This window comes from Schistocerca piceifrons, chromosome X (genome assembly GCF_021461385.2).
Source record: "Schistocerca piceifrons isolate TAMUIC-IGC-003096 chromosome X, iqSchPice1.1, whole genome shotgun sequence".
Lineage (NCBI taxonomy): Eukaryota > Metazoa > Arthropoda > Insecta > Orthoptera > Acrididae > Schistocerca > Schistocerca piceifrons.
This window is the reverse complement of record NC_060149.1, coordinates 383261795-383281366: the sequence shown is the minus strand read 5'-3', so window position 1 is coordinate 383281366 and position 19572 is coordinate 383261795. Positions and strand designations below refer to the sequence as shown.

The 19572-nt window shown below is 41.5% G+C and overlaps 1 protein-coding gene across 3 annotated transcripts in view; it reads right to left on the bottom strand.

Annotated features, from left to right (window-relative positions):
• Positions 1–19572, bottom strand: part of LOC124723237 (polycomb protein Scm) — a 175166-nt gene that overhangs the window by 60138 nt on the left and 95456 nt on the right. For all 3 annotated transcript variants that reach the window (XM_047248432.1, XM_047248433.1, XM_047248434.1), the window contains exons 8-10: positions 11577–11723; positions 9974–10153; positions 4071–4271 (exon numbers count right to left, since the gene is read on the bottom strand). In XM_047248432.1, coding sequence (XP_047104388.1) covers positions 4071–4271; positions 9974–10153; positions 11577–11723 — 528 coding nt within the window. The remainder of the gene's footprint in view (positions 1–4070; positions 4272–9973; positions 10154–11576; positions 11724–19572) is intronic.

The window sequence follows — 19572 nt, the reverse complement described above, 5'->3', positions numbered from 1 at the left end:
GGCGTCCAGAAGAGTGATGCCGTGGCAGTGACAGAAAGATCAGAAAGTGGTCACTACCACACAAGTCCTCATGCATGCTCCACTGGACAGACGGTAAGAGGCTAGGGCTGCAGATCAAAGGGTCGATGGCTGAGTACGTGCCATGCTCCACACTGAATTGTGTGAAGGCACCACCATTTCAAAGGGAAAGGTTGAGCTCTGCCAATACATGCTCAACGGTGCTGCCTTGGCCTGTTGCCACTGTTCCACCCCACAGAGGGTTATGGGCGTTGAAGTCGCCCAGTAACAGAAAAGGTGGCGGCAATTGGGCTATCAGCGCAGCCAGGACATGCTGTGGGACATCACCACCCGGTGGAAGATACAGACTGCAGACAGTAACAGCCTGTGGTGTCGTACCCAAACGGCGACAGCCTCTGAAGGTGTTTGTAGAGGGGCAGACTCGCTGTGAAGGTATTGAAGGACATAGATGCAAACGCCACTGGAGACCCTTTCGTAAGCTGCCCGGTTCCTATAACAACCCCGATAGCCACAGAGGGCAGGTGTGCGCATTGCTGGAAACCAAGTTTCTTGAAGAGCAATGCAGAGGAAAGGGTGAAGGCTGAGAAGCTGTCTGAGTTCAGCAAGATGGTGGAAGAAACCGCTGCAGTTCCACTGGAGGATGACATTGTCCATGGCCGAGAAAAGCGTGAGGGGACTGGGGAGGCAGATTACGCTGCTGCGTCACCTGCCGCCACCGATTGAGCACCTGTGCAAGGGCTATCCATTGTGTCTGAGGGGCCAGCGAGATTTAGGTCCTCAGCAGACGCCAGGATCTCCACCTCATCCTCAGACGCAGAGCTTGAAGGTTGCAGTGGGGAGGGGGTCACCTCAAGTTCCTTGGTCTTAGAGGTCTTTTTCTTGGACTTCTCTTCTGCTCCTTGGGTTTCACTGGCTGGGAGGGCTTCACCAATTCAGTCTCCGGGATGGAGGAGGATCGTGAAGCCCTTTGACCAGCTACCTGTGGGCACTTATGCCACTGTCGGGGCGTCATCCTTCCCGCTTGTGGAAACCTGGGAAGGGAGGGACCCAAGGGAACACTTGCGAGCGAGAGGAGCCGAAGAAGTTGGATGTTTCTCCGCCTTAGAAGCGGGGACGGACGTCCCCGATGGGTGAGGGGGTGTTGCTCCCGAGGTAGGTGGCGCAGGAGCAACAGGGTAGGTAGTGGCCCCCATGGGCAAGGGGGCATGTGTAGTTGTACGGTTCGGTGATTTGGCTGGAATTCGCTGAACGGACGGGGCTAACACAGTTGTTGTAGCAGCGGCATATGTAGATGTCATTCGAACAGGATGTAGTCTGTCATATTTCCTCTTAGCCTCAGTATAGGTCAGTCAGTCCAGGATCTTATATTCCATGATTTTTTGCTCTTCCTGTAAGATCGTGCAGTCTGGCGAGCAAGGTGAATGATGCTCTCTGCGGTTGACACAGATGGGAGGCGGGGCACATGGAGTATTGGGATGTGATGGGCGTCCGCAATCTCAACATGTGAGGCTGGAAGTACAACGGGAAGACATATGGACAGACTTCCAGCACTTAAAGCACCGCATCGGGGAGGGATATAGGGCTTGACATCACAATGGTAGACTATCACCTTGGCCTTCTCCGGTAATGTATCACCCTCGAAGGCCAAGATGAAGGCACCGGTAGCAATCTGATTATCCTTTGGACCCCGATGAACGCGCCAGATGAAATGAACACCTCGACACTCAAATTGGCGCGCAGCTCATCATCAGACTACAAGAGAAGGTCCCTATGGTAAATAATACCCTGGACCATATTTAAACTCTTATGGGGTGTGATCGTAATGCCAACATCCCCCAACTTGTAACAAGCAAGTAACCTTCGTGACTGGGCAGAGGATGCCGTTTTTATCAGTACTGACCCAGAGCGCATTTTGGACAAGCCCTCCACCTCCCCAAACTTGTCCTCTAAATGCTCTACTGAGGCTTTGTGGACATGAAATACTCCCCCCATCAGCTCTCGTACAAACTAGGAACCCGGGCGAATAACTGTCACTGCCATCCTGAAACTTACACTCCTCCCACAGTGTGGCCAGGGAGGGGAATGTTTTGGGATTGTATTTCTGAGCGTTAAATTGAGCCCGAGAACGCTTCAAGACTGCTGGTGGCTGGCCACCAGCGAGAGATGATGTACCACGCTTTATTGCGGGTCATCCGCCCTGATGCCACCCACTACGACCAATGGTCCTCCCCACGGGTGCCACCCAGCCTCAGCAAGGGCCACCTAGCAGGATAGCCGATGCCGGGAGTCCTGACGCCCCAGGGAGATAGGCATCTACTCCCTGGCATACGTGGGGAGTTAACGGCGCAGGCATCAGCAGAGCGATCCCTGTGTTGTCAGGGGGCTACAACCAACAGGGTACATGGTGGCCTCACCACAACGGACTGGCTACCGTGCTGGATATTAGGTGACAATTAGTCCATGGTCGTCGTCAGTGCAGACAGAGGCACTGCACATTACATGGCAGAAAATGCAGACAGGAACGTATCCATGCCCAAGAGATGGAGAGCGGGCTGGACTGCAATGCAACGAAGAATAAGCTGGTGAAAGGGCTCAACGCACGATTGACACAATGCACGAAGTAAGGCGCCCTTCCCCACTTGGCTCGCTCATCGGAATAATTTTGAGGTATGGAGGTCAAACCCGACAGGGGACCATCACATAAGGGCCGAAACGTTGGAGACTCCTTTTAGTCGCCTCTTACGACAGGCAGGAATACCTCAGGCCTATTCTTACCCCCGAACCCGGATACGTGTGTGTGTGTGTGTGTGTGTGTGTGTGTGTGTGTGTGTGTGTGAGAGCGCGTGCGTGCGTTTTTTTCAAAAGCATTCAAATTTGAATTTTTTTAGCCCGCAATTCATTTATGTGAATTTTGTGTGGCATTTGAGAATTATGACGACATTGGCGACCAGAAAAAAGACTATCATGACTTACACCAATTGGATAACCTTGCAAGAGTCAAATAACAACATGATAGAATGAATACAGACAGCAATCAGAAGAATTGTGCATATGATTTACAAGCAACACTTCCTACACCTAAAGGGTAAATCTCAGTTTCTTGTTGCAAAAGTAAACTGTTTACTATATCTGACACTAGTTAACTACAAAACAAAACCACAAACTTATTATATGTGGCATGAGGGAGATTGAAGCAAAAGGGTCACTGAAACTGCCACATGGGTATCAAAATAGAATTAAAGTTACGGTTGTATATTGCAAAGACAAGTGCTACATAATTATGTGTAAAAGATAAACGATTTTTATTCAGATACATCAACACTTATATTTAAAAAGCTACAAGCTGGTCCCTGATAGCTAATACGGCAACATCATAAGGCAAACTGTTTTGATGATTAACAAATTTTAATAAGTAAATTTTAAAATGATTATACTCACAACAAAAGTTTTGATATATACTTAAACTATATATAGCAACTATGAAAATATTAATATTTTCATTCCTTATCTTATTAGAAAACCAAATTGCTATTCAAAACTTCAAAATGTGATAGCCCACAAATAAGTTCTTTTGAGATATCACAATGCTAGTGTCGGTGTGTGATATGCATGTGTCTATAAGATACTGTGTTGTAGCATTACATTTCCTAGAGTCAATTTAATTTTTAACAGGACCATCACCATTCTGATCATGTCATATATTTCTTCTTTCTAACCATAACCAAGCATATTTTTATGTAAGATGATATCCAGGGTTTCATGATGCAGAACCAATGTATAAATATTCAAGTTATCCTGGAAACTGGATACTTCAAATTACAGTAAAATTATTTTTCCAAAATATGTTAAATGAATGTTGTTGAACTAATTTCACACCATTGTGCAACAGGTTTGAAATCTACATAAACAGTACCACTATCTTTCACAATGTGTGAAGTCTTAGCTGAATTTAAGATCTTATACCATAAAAATCTGGTATACACAAACACAGAAAGTTATGCCTACAAAATTAAGAATACTATGAGTGGAAACACAAAACAAATGAAAATTACCTGATATAACAACCTTTCCTTCACCTTGTCTCAAAATGCCAAATATTTGCTTCTGATCTAATGCAGCATCTACAAGAGACTGCACAAAGTCTCTGAGTAATCTGTTTATGTTCTTGGCATTATACATCACCGGCAATTCTGATACTTTACGTGGATCCAGATATGGACCACATGTGCAGCCATGGTTAATGAATATGCAAACTACAAAAGATAAATTCACACATTAGTATTTAATGTAATTTAAAGACTATCTTAATGTTTCACATTCTCTTTCAATAAATTCACTGATACATTTTAATGCTCCCCCCCCCCCCCCCCTCTCTCTCTCTCTCTCTCTCTCTCTCTCTCTCTCTCTCTCTCTCTCTCTCTCTCTCTATCTCTTATCTCTCTCTCAACATACTGCTGCGAGCAGTGAAGCGCGCAGTGTGGTGTAGTTGTATTAGTGTCACTGGTTGTCATGTCGCGGGTCACCAGTTAAAGCCAAACAACCTTATGTTTGTAATGAGTGTATATTCTGGAATATTCAACACATTTACAAATACCAGCATGCTGGAACATTTAAAGTTTATATAAATAGCTGCGCTGTAATTTCAGATGGTTGGTTCTATTCTGAATGTACATTGATGTTTGTATCAAATGTGCTGTCAGTGATAAGTGTGTATTTTATTGATTACCTTCTTTCGGATTTGGACTTTATTCTGGTCATGATGTGATGACGTCTGGTGGAGACATATGGTAGTTCAAATCCTTTACATCACCATGACTCCAATAAGGCAACATAAACACCACTGCCTACACTCACAGGAACTGGAATCCAAGCATTACAACCATTCTCAAGGTCTGTATATTCAGGAAACCAATAACAGATTTCAAACCGGCAGCAAGTCAGCTGCACATGGGTCATCCATCAGTGTTCTCTGGAGATGGTAGTCAGGACTTCATGAACTCACTGAAAGATTTGACCAAATTGCCAAATACAACACACTGGATGAATGAAGTGTGTGGTGAATGAATACTTTTACTAGGACTGTGTTTACTAGGATGGTATTTGCGCATCAACTACTGATGACTGAACAAAATCACCCTTTGCCATGCATTGACGACATCCTAGACTGCTTGAAAGGAACAAAATATTTCTCAACTATGAGCGTGTAGATAGACTGCTGGCAGATCGAGGCTGACTGGGGAGAGACTGCCTTCAATAACTTCAGACAGCCTCCGAGTGAAAAGATATGTTGACTGAGCTATGTAATGCTCCAGCCACCTTCAAATGTATTTTGGACAACCTCCTTTGACACCTTAAATGGATGACACTGTCTTTGTAAGAGATTGAAAGAACATCTAAGCCCCTTGATAATAGTGTTCAGATGTGTTCACAATGCAGGCCTCACCCAAATCCAAAAAAGTGCCTCTTCAGTGCCCCAGATATAAAAATCATATGCCATCTAGTGAATGGTTGTTTTTGTTGTTTTTTTTTTTTTGGGGAAGGAGACCAGACAGCGAGGTCATCGGTCTCATCGGATTAGGGAAGGACGGGGAAGGAAGTCGGCCGTGCCCTTTGAAAGGAACCATCCCGGCATTTGCCTGGAGCGATTTAGGGAAATCACGGAAAACCTAAATCAGGATGGCCGGACGCGGGATTGAACCGTCGTCCTCCCGAATGCCTAGTGAATGGCAATGGAGTCTGTCCCATTCCAGAGAAAATAAGAGCAGTCACAGATTTTCTGAGTTCTTAGCACATTTGTGATGTGATAAACTTTTTTTGGATGTACTTGTACCACTGGCAATTAATAAGGAACTTCTGAACCAAGGTACGACCCTTGCAAGAACTACTGCAGGGAGACACCAAATTTTCCTAGAACAAGATGCAAGAAAGAGCTTTCCCTGTCATGAAGGAGGCACTAACATCATCTCAAGTTCTTTGGTTACTGGTTTTGTGACAGGGACACTACTACTACAAATTCTAGAAGGTGTTGAAAAGAGAGATCTTGTGCTTCCGCTTCCAGAGTACTCTCCAAATCCGAGATGAACTGTTCAACAGGTGAGAAAGAGTGCTTTGCAGTTATTTGGGCCATCAAGGAGTTACAGCTGTATTTATATGGCAAACTTATGGCAAACCACTCACCGTTGTGCTGGACAATTATTCTCTATGCTGGCCGACAAGCCTGAAGGATACATCGTGTCGACTGGTGAGAAGGGCCTTGAGGCTCCAGGAGTATTGACATCACAGTGGTATACAAAAATGGACATAAACACAAGGACATTGGTTGCCTTTCAAGGAATCCTATGCCATAACACAGCAGCTTGGATGGAATGTCAGTCGGGGTTCAACATGTGCAGTACCTAATTTACATCACAATCAACTGAGAAATAACTTTAATATGTCAAATGGTATTAATATAATTTGAGTGTCTACAGTGACAATTTGAGTAAGTAATACTATGAGCTAATAAAGTTAATACTGGATAATAATAATGATAGTGGCAGACATAAAAGAATTTATAGGTGTACAAAATAGATGTTCTCTGATACAGTGAGTTTTGGGCAAACGAAATTTAAGGAGACTGCACCAGCTAATACTACTGGGAAATGAGGTAGATCTGGTTCGAAAGAAAGATGTACAAACGTTATGAGCACTTACAGGGAAAACGGTAATCATTATTGTTGCTTTAGTAGATATGCTGGAGATGTTACTCAGTTCTCTAATAAAAAGCGAGAGGTTATTCCAGAGTCAGGTTTCTGCTACTGAGAAGGATTTAAAGAAAATGGCTGAACGATGGAGTGGGACAGAAATGATTTTGCTCTGAGAATTGATCTTTGTGCCATAGTGTTCAGACAAGGACATTACGGTCGAGGAGAGATATGGGGGACAGTAGAGCAGACAGAGTATGGAAATCACTAAGCATATGATGGTGGAATATGATCAAAGAGTCTAACATCATGTATACAATGAACACAGGCATTCATAACTAGTTCTAGGTGCTGTGAGCTTTGGGTAACATCGGTGTTATCGATAACTGGAAGTACATGTATTTGGACAAGTTCCTTTTTCAGGTCAAGAAGGAAAATCATCTTATATATTTGTAGGGCCCGGAGACATGCTGATGCCTTTTTGCACATTGCAGTTAAATAATCATTCCAGTTTCGATTTTCATCTATTATTATTCCTAGACTCTTTGATGAAGGAGAGAAGTTTATATTTGTCCCATTTAGGGTTAAAGACTGTAGAAATTCACAATAACCTGGACTAATGAGTCTAGAATGACCAACCAGTACTGCATGGATTTTGGATGGGTTGAGCTTTAACCCTTTGTGCCACACTCATTTTGATAGCACACACAGGTCAGTATTGATATTCTCGATAGCTGTCTTCAGGTTTATTGTTTTTGCACTTATATGCTACTGGAGGAGTCAGCACAAATGTGGTATTGCAGTAGGGCAAAACTAGAGAAGAGTTTAGCACCTAATACCGAATCCTAGGGAACACCCAATACTATCTAAGTCCACTGTGACTTTATAATGCCAGACATGATGCACTGCTGACGATATGTCAGACATGAGCGAAACTACTGCACTGCAGTGCACTTGACGAGAAATTTAGGCAACTAAGTTTGGCAAATAAAATGTCAAAGTTGACAGTATCAGAGGCTTTTCTGAAGTCTAAGAAGCACATGCTGGTCACCTCTTGTACATTCATGGCAAACTTCAGGTAATCTGTTACCTTTATTAAGACAGAAGTAGTGCTACAATGTCTACAGAACCCTGGTGAAATTGCTGCTGAACAGAGAGAAGATCCAGCATCAAAACCATGGAAGGCTTGAAGAAGGAAGAAAGAGAACAGAGGAGGATTCCAGTTAATAACACTGTATAAGAGGAAATGTGATCCAATGGGGCGTACATAGTTGCTCATCATCCCAGCCAATCGATAGCCTGCTATCCTGAAGATTTTCCAAGATGCTCAAAGATCTGGCCATGTGGAATTCGCGAACACTGTAGAAAAATCAGATGCAGTTATCACTGGCAAGTCTGTACCAATCTGTTTGACAATATGCAAACCACTGTAAGGAATGCCATTGGCAGAAGCATGTGCTGCGATTACCTCCAGGGCATCTGGTTCCAATTCCACCTGCAGCAGTGTCATTCCACTGAACTGGAATTGACCTCTTGGGGAGATTCCCGATGTCAAATAATTGGAATCTTCACTGACTAACTGACCCATTACTCTGTCTCCAATGCTGTGCTGATGGCTGAAACTCTGGAAATTGCAACGTTCATAGCAGAAGATATCATTTCAATGCACAGAGAACCTCTACTGATGATCTCAGACTGTGGAAATGTTTTCAAATTGAGACTCATATCAAAGGTAATAACTCACATTGTGACACCACCCACAGACCAATGGCCACACAGAACACTTTAAAAAAAACATTGGCAGTTATACTCTCGATGTATATTGAGAATAAATAGTGAGAGTAGGATACAATACTGTTTGTCACACTAAAGGCTTCACACCATTCTTTCTGTTCCACAATTTCTAAGGCCAAAATGACAATGGGTAAACTGTTCCTGTTTCAATGAGATGATACCCAGGATGACAATGTGAAATATCACCAGGACAGAAAAAGTAAGGCAGCTGGCTTGCATATGTACCTTGGATGCCCAAGAGAAGGACCAAGACTGTTACAATGCCAAGCACCAGCCATTGAGATATAGCCTGGAAAGCTTGGTATGGATTTTTATGCCTATGCGGAAAGTAGGACTACTGACAAAGTTACTAAAGCACTGTATTGTATCATCCATCGCTTGTCCGACATCACATATGAAAGAGAGGATTACGACCCTTTAAGAAAAAGATAGGAGTCCAGAGGCATCACCCATGTTCTCTGACTAAGAGGGGTGGCACATTGGTTAGTACACTGGACTCATATTCAGGACGATGATGTTGAAACCCGCATTTGGCCATCCGCATTTAGATTTTCCGTGATTTCCCCAAATCTCTTCAGGCAAATGCCGGGATGGTTCCTCTGAAAGGGCATCACCAACTTCCTTCTCCATCCTTCCCTAATCCAATGGGACCAATGAACTCGCTGTCTAGTCCCTTCACCCAAATCAATTGACCAACCAACCAACAATGTTCACCATATGATGCCCTACTACAGCCCAGAGCCGCAGATCGACAATGGGAGGTTCAAGGAAACACAGGTTCAAGGAAACTGAAGACCCACTCAATGACTGAAGCTTCAACGACAAGGCTACCTTTGATACCCGTCACAGTGAAGAGGATGTAACAACATGGCCATAATGTGAGGATTTGCCATACAGTGGGCTAATGACAACATCTGGATCCCAAGAGCTGTAGTTGGCTTCAATGAGAATGTCTGAAACAGTGGGTTGCTGTTGCTCCAGGATTGGGAGCATTGCCATGAGCTGTGGTGCACGCAGTGTAGTGTAGTGTAGTGGTTGGTGTCACTGGCTGCTGTGCTGCAAGTCACCAGTTCAAACCTGACCACCAGAAGTTATTTAGTATTTACCAGTTCTGGAAGGTTTTTGAAATATCTTATGTTTATGGATTCTGGAGTATTCAAAGTATGTAAAAACATCATATAAAGTTTCTATAAATAGCTGCCTTTGCTGTCCAGTAGATCAGTTCTGTTCTGGCTGTACAGTGGTGTTTGTCATAAATGTGCTATTAGTGATAAGTGTTGCCTTTTACTTACAACTTAATTCTGGTTACGACATGACAACATTATTAGTGAATCTCTGTTCCAAGAAACACGAATGGCTGAAGATTAGCCCCAATCACATCATCAAAACACATTCTGACATATACAAAACACACATTCTTTAAACAGAAATACTGCTCTATTACTCTACTAAGTTGCTATTTCAATAATCTTACTCACATGCAGATGGCTGCTTTTGTGAACTTGATGTGTCTGGCTCAGTAACTGTCACAGATGATTCCTTTTCTCCAACACTGCTGCCTGGCAACACCTGCTCAGATGAGGTTGCACCACATGAAACAGCAAGTGGTGGAGGAATATTGCACACTCTGGTTTTGTACCGACTTGCTCCATGGGCTGCTGCTCAACAAATGGTAAGGTATAGAAAGTATACAGAACTGTATTCTTTTGAGATTTAACAAAGGTCATGCAACAGTAACTAAAGATATTACATAACATACATGAAATACACTTTAAGATGAGCTTACAACTGATATATAAGTTCACACACCACCATCTACACAATAATCTTTCTTTTTAAAACATCTTAATGTAGATACTTTGTGTACAAAAATGACATATATTACTATCAAATCACTCTCCCTTCTTTCCCACTTCATTTTTGAATGGCGCATAGATAGAACAGTTGTTGGAAAGCCTATGTATAAGCTAAGTTTCCACAGTTTTATGGTCGTGGTCATTTCGTGAGACGTGTGTGTGGCAACAAGTAATATGTTGCTTGCATATTCTGGGAATGTGCATTCTTTGAATTATAACACTATACTTCTCTGTGATACACAACACCTCTCTCATGGCATCTGCTACAAAGACAGACTACTTCCATATTCATTATGCAGCATCAATCTGTTGGAGTCAAGACAACTTCCATATTCAATGGTTATTATGAATGTATACTAAAAATTTAGCTAGATATCAAAACTTCTATAATATATTTTGCATTTAGTACAAACCCTTAATTTATAAATTACTTCAGACTGAGATCTCCTCTCAAAAGTTTTTTAAAATTCTTATTCTGATTTGGAGATGGGGAACCAGTCCAGTATTTCACTAAAAAATGTAGAAATCCACCAACAAGCTATATTCAGGCTAAATGGTGCAGCAAACTCTCAGTTGTTAATCTGGTACATGGATTCTTTCCCAATCTAGCACACTACACTGTCTCACAAGCCAGCCCTACTGGTTGTGAAGCTTTACGAGCAGGCCCATCACTCAAGTGACCTCTTATAACATTTTTGTCATTAGCATTCCAATGGGTGTTAATAAATGTAGATGGACATATGTTCTGTCAAAGACCAAGAGGACTTACTGAGAAATACAGCATCATCCATGTACTAACATAAGATTTGTCACACTGTAACATCCTGAAAGTCATATGGCAAAAGCACTCCACAATGCTACATCCTTCATGAGAGGGACAAATGAATTTAAACAAGTGTTTAGTTTTTCAATGGATTATCCAGTATCACTGTAATGCATACACTGTCAGTCACCATTTTGCAAAGCTGCAATGAACTTTAGATGTTGCTACAAGGTGTAGGTTACTTCTGACTACAAGAACAATCAACACACATTTCCAACCACCAATTCCTTATCTCAAAGTACCCAAATTAGTATCCTTCATCATCTGGAATTTTTTACCATAACAGTTTGGGATACACTACATGCTGTGGCTCCATTACATCAGTAGGCCCAATTTTATGCAATTATCAGATAATAATTTAATTGAAACATATCATAAAACATTAAAAATCAATAAACTTACTCTTTTGCCCAGGTGGTTGCAATGGATGGCCACTTTTTGCACACCAACCAACAGGGAAGATGTCTCTCGAATCAAAACGGCACCAATAATCAAAGGCACCTCTCCAACCATCGAAAGTGACATGGATCATTTCCCCCTTAACAGCACCTACAAGAAAAATATTATTATTAGACAGATGAAAAATATTAACAAAATCAGTTACAGTATGGCATTACACTGAAAAGTTATAGGCACTTTTGTTACAAGTGAATACTTTTTCTCAACTTTTTACGAGTTATACAAATTAGCTCAGATTTATTCAAATTCAGTCAGAGAACTCCACCAACAGAAATGTGACTTATTCTCAATGTGTGTATGTAATCTCGTAAATACAACTGCAGACTTCCAAGACTAGGCACACACTAGTAATTTTCAGTGAAGCTCCTAATCACTTTTTTGTTTCAGATCAATCACAGAGACTGCATTTCTGACCCAAAGAAACTATATAGTGGATAATCTTCAAAAATGTCTATGAATGTTTTGTATGCCCCAATGAGTACTGTTAACATAAATACTTATGCATTGCCATTTTAAGATCTGCATAAAGCGCACAGTATTTTCCTCCTGCATGCATTGCTTATCTCACTACAAAGTTCAGTCATGGACCATCCATTTTGGCACTGCCTGTACATGTCACTCCTGCATCTTTGCAACAATCCTGATGCAACACCTGCAAACTGTTCACACATGCATAGCCGGAATCAGAATCTTTATTCACCTTTCAGTATTTTTCATACAGCTGGCATTATCAAAGTTAACAGTTGAATCAAGTTGTGTAACTAACTCAGAGAATAACTAGCTTATTTAAGAAATCAAAAGTTTTCTTTGTCACTTAGAAAAAATACATATTATTTCTAACTCAACAGAATTCATTGTATTTTAGCCAAGTGTCATTATTTAGTTGTACTGTACAAGCTGAGTATCATAAGTAATTGAAAAATGTTTCACTTAAAAGATTATAATTGTTATAGACTACAGAAAGTCTTGAGGAAGGCAAATCTAGCAAGTGATTCTTTCTGTTATTGTGTACATGCACATCACATCTCAAGGTGCTGCAAAACACATGTCGACTGACTGGTAATTGATTACACGGGTGGAGCTCTTGTTGTGTTTGGAGCTAACATTTAATGCATAATACAACATAATTAACTCATGGGTAGTACTAATACATAAAAATACTTCTGTTTATAAAAACTGTAACACATGAAAGAAGGAAGAAAATATAGAAATTACAAGACAGCCGAGCAGAGTATGGCAGTTGAATGATTAAAGCTAAGCAACAACAGTTTTTGAGTGGGATGAGCATGCTCTATACAGAGATGAATCGAGTTAAATACTTCTCACTGGAGCGACTGGAAGCAAGTACGCCACAATCTGACAGTTGGTTTCACAGCAGATAATTTTGTTCGCCATAAGTTGCTACTACTCCCATCCACATACAATTTCAGCTCAATAATGAGACAACTGACAGTAGGGGAATAGCACATTGTGTTTCCTCAAGGTTTACCCCACTGCACATCAGGCTGCTCATTTTCTAAATTTCTACATGTCCTTTTAACAAGCAGAATAATCCATACTTACAGAATTTGTTCATTTTCTCTATTGCTACATCTATTAAGGAGCTTGTAAGACATATAGGCAGTCAGAGAAGATGACAAACTTGTTTTCTCTATGATGTCTCATCTGCACATATGTCTTCATAACTGCATAGAATTCTGCACTAAATATCCTGAATTCCTTTGTAAGATCAATTCTGAAGATATGGTCAATGAAAAAGACCGAACATCCAAGAAAATACCCTTGCTTTGACTTATTACACTCAACTTGAGTTTCTTAAGTAAAATAAATGAAAATTAAGTAGCTAACATTCATTTATAACTTTGTCAACTGTGAAATAATTTGGAACCACATAAGAAGCAAAAGAGGTGATCTGCTACAATCTTAAGAAAAAAAATCAAATATAATGAGGCGACAAAAGTCACAGGATACCTCCTAATACTGTGTCTGACCACCTTTAGCTCGGTGCAGTGCGCCAACTCAATGTGGCATGGACTCAACAAGTCATTGGACGTCCACTGCCTTTACAACTCTCAATAATTGTGAAAAAAGTTGCCTGTGCAGGGTGTTTTGCACAGACAGAGCTCTCGATTATGTCCCATAAATGTTCGATGAGATTCATGTCGGGCAATTTGGGTGGCCAAATAATTCGCTTGAAATGTCCAGAATGTTCTTCAAACCAATCGCGAATGATTGTGGCCTGGTGACACAGTACATTGTCATCCACAAAAATTCCATCATTGTTTGAGAACACAACATCCATGAATGGCTGTGAATGGCCTCCAAGTAGCTGAGCACAACCATTTCCAATCAATGATCAGCTCAGTTGCACTGAAGGACCCAGTCCATTCCGTGTAAATACAGCCCACACCATTATGGAGCCACCACCAGCTTGCACAATGCCTTGTTGACAACTTCGATCCATGGCTTCGAGGAGTCTGCACCATACTTTAACTTGAACATCAGCTCTTACCAACTGAAATCAGGTCTCATCTGACCAGGTCAAGGTTTTTCAGTCAACTAGGGCCCAACCAATATGACCATGTCAAGGTTTTTCAGTCAACTAAGGGCCAACCAATATGGTCACGAGCCCAGAAGAGGTACTCCAAGTGATCATGCGCCATTAGCAATGGCACTCGCGTCATTCATCTGCTACCATAGCCTGTTAACATCAAATTTCACCGCACTGTCCTAATGGATAAGTTTGTCACATGTCCCACATTGATTTCTGTGGTTATTTCATGTATTGCTGCCTGTCTATTAGCACTCAGAACTCTAAGCAAATGCCGCTGGTCTTGGTCATTACGTGATGACTGTCTGCCACTGCATTGTCCATGGTGACAAGTAATGCCTGAAATTTGGTATTCTCAGCACAGTCTTGATACTGTGGATCTCACGATACTGAATTCCCTAGTTATTTCTGAAATGAAATGTCCCATGCATCTAGCTCCAAATACCATCCCATTTTCATAGTCTATTGATTCCCATTGTGTGGCCACAATCACATGGAAACCTTTTCACATGAATCACTTGAGTACAAATGACAGCTCTACCATTGCACTGTCCTTTTATACCTTGTGTACGCAATACTACTGCCTCCCGTATATGTGCATATCACTATCCCATGACTTTTGTCATCTCAAGATATAAAACATTGACTTTTCTGAAAGGACATTCTTTGCACAAAACTCACACTAAGTAATATGTGCCATGTCTGCTCACTGGGATGATGAAAGGAACAACAGTGAACAACCACAAGAGTACCCTTGCTTTTATGTAACATAATAAATTTGTATTACATAAATACCACTGGCACTTACAGCCTTCTCTGAATGACTGGAGTAACGGGAAGATTTCCCTGGAACAACAGTCCTGTATTTACACTTGCAAGCACAGTGGTTTACATTCTACTATTACTTATCCGAGTCCGTACTGAGGTTTAATTTTTTTTATGCTTTTTAGAGGGTAGAAGTAAATGAGGTGTAAATGCATGGTATTGCTTCACTTAATGGGTCTTTTTTACTTTGGTATATGGCACTGACCTTGTTACATCAATTTTTCATTGAGGTACACTGGATATGTGCTGCTTTAGATTGGATGATTTTCAGAACACATGAGAAAACTGTTGGAGACAAATATGTTCTTTCAAGGGCTACTGTCATGTTTCCTCTACACTGCCTCCTCATCATCTGGCTGTCATGTGACCAAATACACTGATGGAAAAAAATCACAACTCCACAAAATAATATAGAGTAATGAAATTTTGAGAATACATTTGTCTAGGTAACATAATTACCTGATTAACTTTGCAAGATCACAGGTTAATGTAAGCATGAGATAAGCCATTGCAAATGGAATGTGAAATGCTGGTATAATAATAATTGGTGTAACTATCAGAATGTTGCATGCAAATGTGCTCGTGCTGTCAGTAGAACAAAAAACCACCCAAAGTTGCAAATTTCACTTCTTTTTATTCACTTGATGACTAGTTCCGGACCGGGAACCATTTTCAAATCATTGTAATACAGTCACAAATGGTACTTCTGAAACTGCAAAAACCATGTCAAAAATGTGTAAACGAACAGTTACAGGAAATACAGATAAAAAAGAAGAGTGAATAAAAAAAATGAACTTTGCCACTTTGGCTGATTTTTCGTCGTACTGATTAACAGAAGCTGCTGATGCACAGCTATTCCAGCATGCTGGAAGTTCATGCAAGCACTGTGTTGTACAGGTGCTGTAATGTCAATCTGTGAGATGGCATTCCTGTCTGTTGCATTTGGTCAGTCAATACAGGAATGGTTAATGTTGGTTGTGGACGATGCCAGAGTTACTGTTTGATGATGTCTCATATGTGATTGATTGGAGACAGATATGGTGATCGAGGAGGTCTAGGCAATATTCTGACACTCTGCAGAGCATGCTGGGTTGCAACAGTGGTATGTAGGTGAGTGTTATCCTGTTGGAAAACACCATGTGGAATACTGTTCATGAATGGCAGCACAACAAGTCAAATCACAAATTTGCAGTCAGGATGCATGGGATAACCGCGAGAGTGCTCCTACTCTCATATGAAATCCCACCCCAGACCGTAACTCCAGGTGTAGGTCCAGTGTATCCAGCATGCAGTCATGCTGGCTGCAGGTCCTCAACTGGCCTCCTCCTAGCCAACACGTGGCCATCACTGGCAGAGAGGCAGAACCAGATTCAATCAGCAAACACAAAAGATCTCCATCCTGCCCTCCAATGAGCCCTCATTTGACACCACTGAAGTCGAAAATGAAGGTGGTCTGGGGTCAGCTGGATGTTACGGGGCGTTGGGCACAGAGCTGTCCTCGAAGTAAGCCAAGTGTAACAGGTCAATCTGTCACTGTGTCATTATGGCCCCAACTGCTGCTGCAGATGCAATATGATGTGCCACTGCCATCCGCTGAACATGATGATCTACCCTCTCGGTAGTGCCACATGGCCATCTGAAGCCCGATCATCTTGCGACCGTACACTTCCATGACCACTTCTGTCAGCAATCATGTACAGTTGCTACATTCCTGCCAACTCTTTCTGCAATACTGTAGAAGGAACATTTAGGTTCTTGTAGCTCTATTATGTGACCTATTTCGAACTCTGTGAGGTGTTGATAATGGTGTTTTTTTTTTTTTTTTTTTTTTTTGCCTTAAAGGCATTCTTGACTAACATCAATTCACCACATTGAATTTCAAAGGTAACTAATGCTCACTACTGTTTCAGTGTGTATTTAAAGAAAACCTGATTTACATCCTCATAGTGAAGCTATTAGTGCCACTCTCGTGCAACTGGCATGAAATTTTAATAGATGTAGTTTCCGATCTAGAAACACGCTTACCAACTTTCATTTATGTTGCACAACTCCTCCTCAGTGTCGCTATTTCCTTTCAGTCAGTGTAATAATAATAATAATAATAATAATAATAATAATAATAATAATAGTAGTAATCCGCCCCCCCCCCCATGAACCATGGACCTTGGCGTTGGTGGGGGAGGCTTGTGTGCCTCAGCGATACAGATAGCTGTACCGTAGGTGCAACCACAACGGAGGGGTATCTGTTGAGAGGCCAGACAAACGTGTGGTTCCTGAAGAGGGGCAGCAGCCTTTTCAGTAGTTGCAAGGGCAACAGTCTGGATGATTGACTGATCTGGCCTTGTAACAATAACCAAAACAGCCCTGCTGTGCTGGTACTGCGAACGGCTGAAAGCAAGGGGAAACTACGGCCGTAATTTTTCCCGAGGGCATGCAGCTTGACTGCATGATTAAATGATGATGGCGTCCTCTTGGGTAAAATATTCCGGAGGTAAAATAGTCCCCCATTCGGATCTCCGGGCGGGGACTACTCAAGAGGATGTCATTATCAGGAGAAAGAAAACTGGCGTTCTACATATCGGAGCGTGGAATGTCAGATCACTTAATCAGGCAGGTAGGTTAGAAAATTTAAAAAGTGAAATGGATAGGTTAAAATTAGATATAGTGGGAATTAGTGAAGTTCGGTGGCAGGAGGAACAGGACTTCTGGTCAGGTGCCTAAAGGGTTATAAACACAAAATCAAATAGGGGTAATGCAGGAGTAGGTTTAATAATGAATAGGAAAATAGGAATGTGGGTAAGCTACTACAAACAGCATAGTGAATGCATTATTGTGGCCAAGATAGATATGAAGCCCACACCTACTACAGTAGTACAAGTTTATATGCCAACTAGCTCTGCAGATGACGAAGAAATTGAAGAAATGTATGATGAAATAAAAGAAATTATTCAGATAGTGAAGGGTGACGAAAATTTAATAGTCATGGGTGACTGGAATTCGAGTGTAGGAAAAGGGAGAGAAGGTAACGTAGTAGGTGTATATGGATTGGGGCTAAGAAATGAAAGAGGAAGTCGCCTGGTAGAATTTTGCACAGAGCACAACTTAATCATAGCTAACACTAGGTTTAAGAATCATGAAAGAAGGTTGTATACATGGAAGACCCCTGGAGATACTAAAAGGTATCAGATAGATTATATAATGGTAAGACAGAGATTTAGAAACCAGGTTTTAAATTGTAAGACATTTCCAGGGGCAGATGTGGACTCTGACCACAATCTATTAGTTATGACCTGTACATTAAAACTGAAGAAACTGCAAAAAGGTGGGAACTTAAGGAGATGGGACCTGGATAAACTGAAAGAACCAGAGGTTGTACAGAGTTTCAGGTGGAGCATAAGGGAACAATTAACAAGAATGGGGGAAAGAAATACAGTAGAAGAAGAATGGGTAGCTTTGAGGGATGAAGTAGTGAAGGCAGCAGAGGATCAAGTAGGTAAAAAGAGGAGGGCTAGTAGAAATCCTTGGGTAACAGAAGAAATATTGAATTTCATTGATGAAAGGAGAAAATACAAAAATTCAGTAAATGAAGCAGGCAAAAAGGAATACAAACGCCTCAAAAATGAGATCGACAGGAAGTGCAAAATGGCTAAGCAGGGATGGCTAGAGGACAAATTTAAGGATGTAGAGGCTTATCTCACGAGGGGTAAGATAGATACTGCCTACAGGAAAATTAAAGAGACCTTTGGAGATAAGAGAACCACTTGTATGAACATCAAGAGCTCAGATGGAAACCCAGTTCTAAGCAAAGAAGGGAAAGCAGAAAGGTGAAAGCAGTATATAGAGGGTCTATACAAGGGCGATGTACTTGAGGACAATATTATGGAAATGGAAGAGGATGTAGATGAAGATGAAATGGGAGATACGATACTGTGTGAAGAGTTTGACAGAGCACTGAAAGACCTGAGTCGAAACAAGGCCCCCGGAGTATACAACATTCCACTGGAACTACTGACGGCCTTGGGAGAGCCAGTCCTGACAAAACTCTACCATCTGGTGAGCAAGATGTATGAAACAGGCGAAATACCCTCAGACTTCAAGAAGAATATAATAATTCCAATCCCAAAGAAAGCAGGTGTTGACAGATGTGACAATTACCGAACAATCAGTTTAATAAGCCACAGCTGCAAAATACCAACACGAATTCTTTACAGACGAATGGAAAAACTAATAGAAGCCGACCTTGGGGAAGATCAGTTTGGATTCCGTAGAAATAATGGAACACGTGAGGCAATACTGACCTTACGACTTATCTTAGAAGAAAGATTAAGGAAAGGCAAACCTACGTTTCTAGCATTTGTAGACTTAGAGAAAGCTTTTGACAATGGTGACTGGAATAATCTCTTTCAAATTCTGAAGGTGGCAGGGGTAAAATACAGGGAGCAAAAGGCTATTTATAATTTGTACAGAAACCAGATGGCAGTTATAAGAGTCGAGGGACATGAAAGGGAAGCTGTTGTTGGGAAGGGAGTAAGACAGGGTTGTAGCCTCTCCCCGATGTTATTC